Source organism: Oryzias melastigma, linkage group LG23 (assembly GCF_002922805.2).
Source record: "Oryzias melastigma strain HK-1 linkage group LG23, ASM292280v2, whole genome shotgun sequence".
In the NCBI taxonomy this organism is placed as follows: Eukaryota; Metazoa; Chordata; class Actinopteri; order Beloniformes; family Adrianichthyidae; genus Oryzias; species Oryzias melastigma.
In genome coordinates this window covers 8,074,110-8,078,265 of record NC_050534.1, presented here as the reverse complement: position 1 = coordinate 8,078,265, position 4,156 = coordinate 8,074,110, and the positions used below count along the sequence as shown (strand labels likewise).

The 4,156-nt window shown below is 39.4% G+C and overlaps 1 protein-coding gene across 1 annotated transcript in view; it reads right to left on the bottom strand.

Annotated features, from left to right (window-relative positions):
* Positions 1 to 4,156, bottom strand: part of atxn10 (ataxin 10) — a gene marked incomplete in the record, with an annotated part of 61,635 nt that overhangs the window by 23,923 nt on the left and 33,556 nt on the right. The window contains 1 exon segment of the mRNA XM_024282887.2: positions 982 to 1,056. Coding sequence (XP_024138655.1) covers positions 1,024 to 1,056 — 33 coding nt within the window.

The following is a 4,156-nucleotide window of genomic DNA, read 5'->3' as shown; positions in this document are numbered from 1 at the left end:
ATTAGAATTTGATATATTTTTTTTTAAAGTTTCCCTTTTGTTCAGTTTTACTAGTAATGTGAACACTGTGTTGATTTCAAAACTAAATTGTTTTTTTTAATAATTAAAAATATAAGTTGATATTTCATTGAATTCTTTTGCAACTTGAACTGATTCCGTATGTTGTGCTACTTCCCAGCCACACACCATCACACTATCAGAGCAGCAAGCGGATCCCGTGGCAACAAAATAAAGTTTTTCTAATCCAAAACTGCTTTAAATGGAGCATCTAGTTTGTTGCAATCCAAGCTAAACTTCTTAAGTCCTTTGAGATCTGATATCGATCTTCAAACATCAGTTCAATCCAAACAAACAAGAAATCACTGCAGTGAGAAATTGATTGTTTAGCGTTATGGATTTCTGGCCCCAGAAGTCTGCATGGCCACAATATTTTATTCTAGACTCAAACTTTTTTCATTCACCTTTAAAAATGCTGAATTGACTTGAAAAATGTAACATGTGTTCTAAAAACAAGCTTAAGATACAGCATGAAATGCTCCGAGTAGCCATGTGTACTTATCACTTTGAATAAAACTATTTCTACATTATTTCCCTTTTTTACACATATGTCGCTCCTACAACAAGGCTTTGTTCTGACTTCATTAATAAACTAAATTAAAAGGAACATTATTTTTAAAAATTTAATTTAAAAAACTTCAGGGAGCACAAAACATCCTGTTTTAGTGTCATATGTAGGGATGAGGGGAAATGCTAAACTCCTAAAAGTTGGCTCAAAGTGCGTCAGGTTGAGATTCAGTTTGAGCTTTTACTTTGAAGGTAAATCCTAAAAATCCAAAAAAATACATTTGAGCACCAAAAAAGTAAAGTAAAAGAGAAGCAGAAACTCACATGTATGAATTATTTGTTACCGTTTTTAAATATAAGGCTGCATAATCTGTGAGTTTCAACACTTTTTACATCTGAGGACGAGTGTGAATTTACCCATCATCCTTTTCCAGTCGTCTTTTGTTCGTCCGCGTCTGCTCACCTTCTCTGTGATGCTTCTGCTGCAACACCCTGCAGGAACCAAAAAAAAAAAAAAGGAAAAGCGTAAAACTCAAAGTCATTTGTTGTTTAAAGTAATAAATAAGGGAAATCCGTGATCAATTAGGACGCATGTTGCACAGTGACTGGCTGTTCTCTCACATGGTGTACCGGCACAAGCAAGGAACAGAACATTCTATTTTTTTGGACCTATAAAACATTTCTGCTCGACAGAGGATTACCAAAACGTCGTTTATTTAATCCAGCCTCAGCTTTTGTATTTTTTTCTTCATTTCTGCTTCTTTTTCAAACAAAAATTGATCATTTTTAATCATTTACAATGATATTGATATTTTTATAGCAATTTTCCTGACATTGTGGCTAAATTTTCAGCCCACTGACGACTTTCAGATCCAAATTCAGTCCTGTTTCCCCTCAACTTGCACTCAAACCTAGTCGATCGTTCGCCGCCATTGCAATTTCTGCAGTTCCTCGGCGTTCCTCGTTCTCACACAACTCAAACAGTTGGGAGATTTTTGCAGAGACATGAAAGGGGGGGCTGAGTAGGTGGTTTCTCTAACAGAGTCTGGCCCTGCTTTCATTCCTAAAGCCTCCCCTCCACCGCAATAAATACACAAAACCTTGAAGACAAGATTATATAGAATTAAGGGTTTGCTCCAGCAGCTTCTGGAGTTCAATCTAGTTCCTGAATTTCCAACAGGAAGCATGAAGAGGCAAACATGTGTGTGTGTGTGCGGGGGGGGGTATTATTCAGCAAAAACTCTGGTTTCAACCTCACAGAAAACTCCACCAAAAGTCGTTTTTTTTCCACACATTTGTGGGTTTATTAATACCTCTTGGAAACCCATTTTCCCCCAAATAAAAATGTGGAGAAACTAAATTCTGGCGGTTTCCTCTTTGAGCCGAAGCACTGACCTTAGTGGAGACAGTTGGGAGGGTGTGCTTGATCGTCTCTACCTCTTCGGTGCAGAGCACGGCCTGCCTCTTTGCTGTGGGTATGTCGAAACTGAACCGAAAGCACCTCCACCGGGCTCTGCTTCATTTGCAAGAAACCTCCTCACCTAATCGCAAACTTTAATCCATTTTCTGTCAGACGACTTCATAAAAACGACAAAATAGTTTTTTAAAAAGTGCTGAAATAGACAGATCAGAGTGAACAGAGGGAGGGAAGAGGAGAAAAAAATGGGCAGATTGCAGAGCGTTGAATCAATGCAGCAGGGCTGGATTTTTTTTTCCTCCTCTCTCAACTCTTCTCTTTTTTTCACTCTCAAATGATTCAGAGTGGAAAGAAAAGGCCTTTTCCCCCTGTCCTCAGTTGAACTCCGCATCAGCTTCCTGTTAGAAAAAGGCGAGGAGGAAACACCCAGAGCGGCGTGTGCACGCGCACACACACACAAACAGAGGAAGGCCTTCACCGGCGGATTCTTCGCTGCCAGAGAAATTAGGTCAAACACTTGAAAGCTTCGCACTGAGATTTCAAATGTGAAGTGTTTGGTTGGTGTTTGGAGGGGAGGGTTAGAGTACACACGCATGTATGGCAAACATGTTGACTTTCAGAAAACACACAAAAGCGATCAGTCAGCCCACAGCTCGCCACGTGGATACTCGAGAAAGCAAAGCGACGGGCAACAGGTGCCCACCTACAGATCGCCAATCTGCGCAGATCTGACGAGGCGTGCATACTCACGGCAGGATGGAGGATATGCGCAGTCAATAAAGCATCATACCCTGGTTAAGGAGCCTCTTTGTTGCCTTGGACAGGACGCAGTACAGTATCAGCCATGCTCGCCAAAAAAAAAAAAAAAATCCCCCCACCCTCCGGCTTCACCACCAACCCCATCACCTCCCCCCTCCTCCTCCGCCTTCTGACCTGACATGCCCTTAAAGAAACAACACACCGTACCGCCATTACACACAATCAACTATTCATAGAATAGATTCATAGCACTCAGCCTGATATTGCCGTTTAGGATTTCAATCAATTTTTTTTGGCGATATGAGAGCACGTCAGGGACAGTTCGAGGGAGCTTTCCTCTCCTCTGCAGAATCCTCACCGGCTGTATAGTCTAGCACTTGCTATCTGCTAAAAGGACAAAAATATATATTGCAAGATAATCGTGGCCACGTGGAGATGGCAGCTTCGCTCCATTGTCCGAGGGCCACCTGCGATTTCTATTCCACTTTCTCAAATAAATAAAATAAAATAAAATAAAAAAGCATAATAACGTGCCTGTTTTGTTGCGCTTTATAAAAACACAGTATGAGGGGTAGCCTCACTCACATTAGAAAAAACTAAAAATTGGGACGTTTGCAGGAGCTGCAGCCAAAAGGTCACACTGACCTCGTCCGCATTTCGGCTTCTGGCGCCTATCTTCCTCTTTCCGGTAAGAGAGTAAAGGCAAAAAAACAAAAAAAAGAAAGAAAAAAAGCTGAAGAATCTCTTCATGTTTCACAGCTAACACACATCTTACATGGGAAACTGATGCCTAACGCAGAATCTTAAATAACCGAGCAACCGGAGAGCGCACAAACTGTAGAAACATACGCAAAAAGATAGATGTAAAAACGTCAAGAACTATTTAAAAAAAAAATAAATAAAAAGGTGATTAACTTTGCATATTTGCACTTTTTTCACTTTAGATAATTTTCAGGATGAGATTAAAATGTGCCAATACAAGCAAATCACCCAAAACACTAGTATTCTTACTCTAAATGCACAAGAACAGAAAAAAATCAGATTCCACTGCATTTATTGCTTTGCTTGGAGCAATAGGATGGCCCAATTTGATTTATTTTAGGATGATACGCAATTTTATCAATTCATTAATTGTAGCCACAAGCTAGGAGGCTATAAACAATTGAACCCTACATGACCTTCATTTTTTTCCCTGTCTTCTTTAATATGATTGAACGTGCTACTTCTTATTACCCAACTTAAACCACTAAAATAAAAGCTTTTGTATTACATTTTAAATTTCTGGAAGCACTTAAAAATATCTATTGATCTAGAAAAGTCAAATTGCTGCAGCTGGTTTTACTTTTCTAACAATTTTTTTTAGAAAAGAAAAACTTTTTTTTATTTTGAAAGGAAACTGGTGACACATCAAGGAGG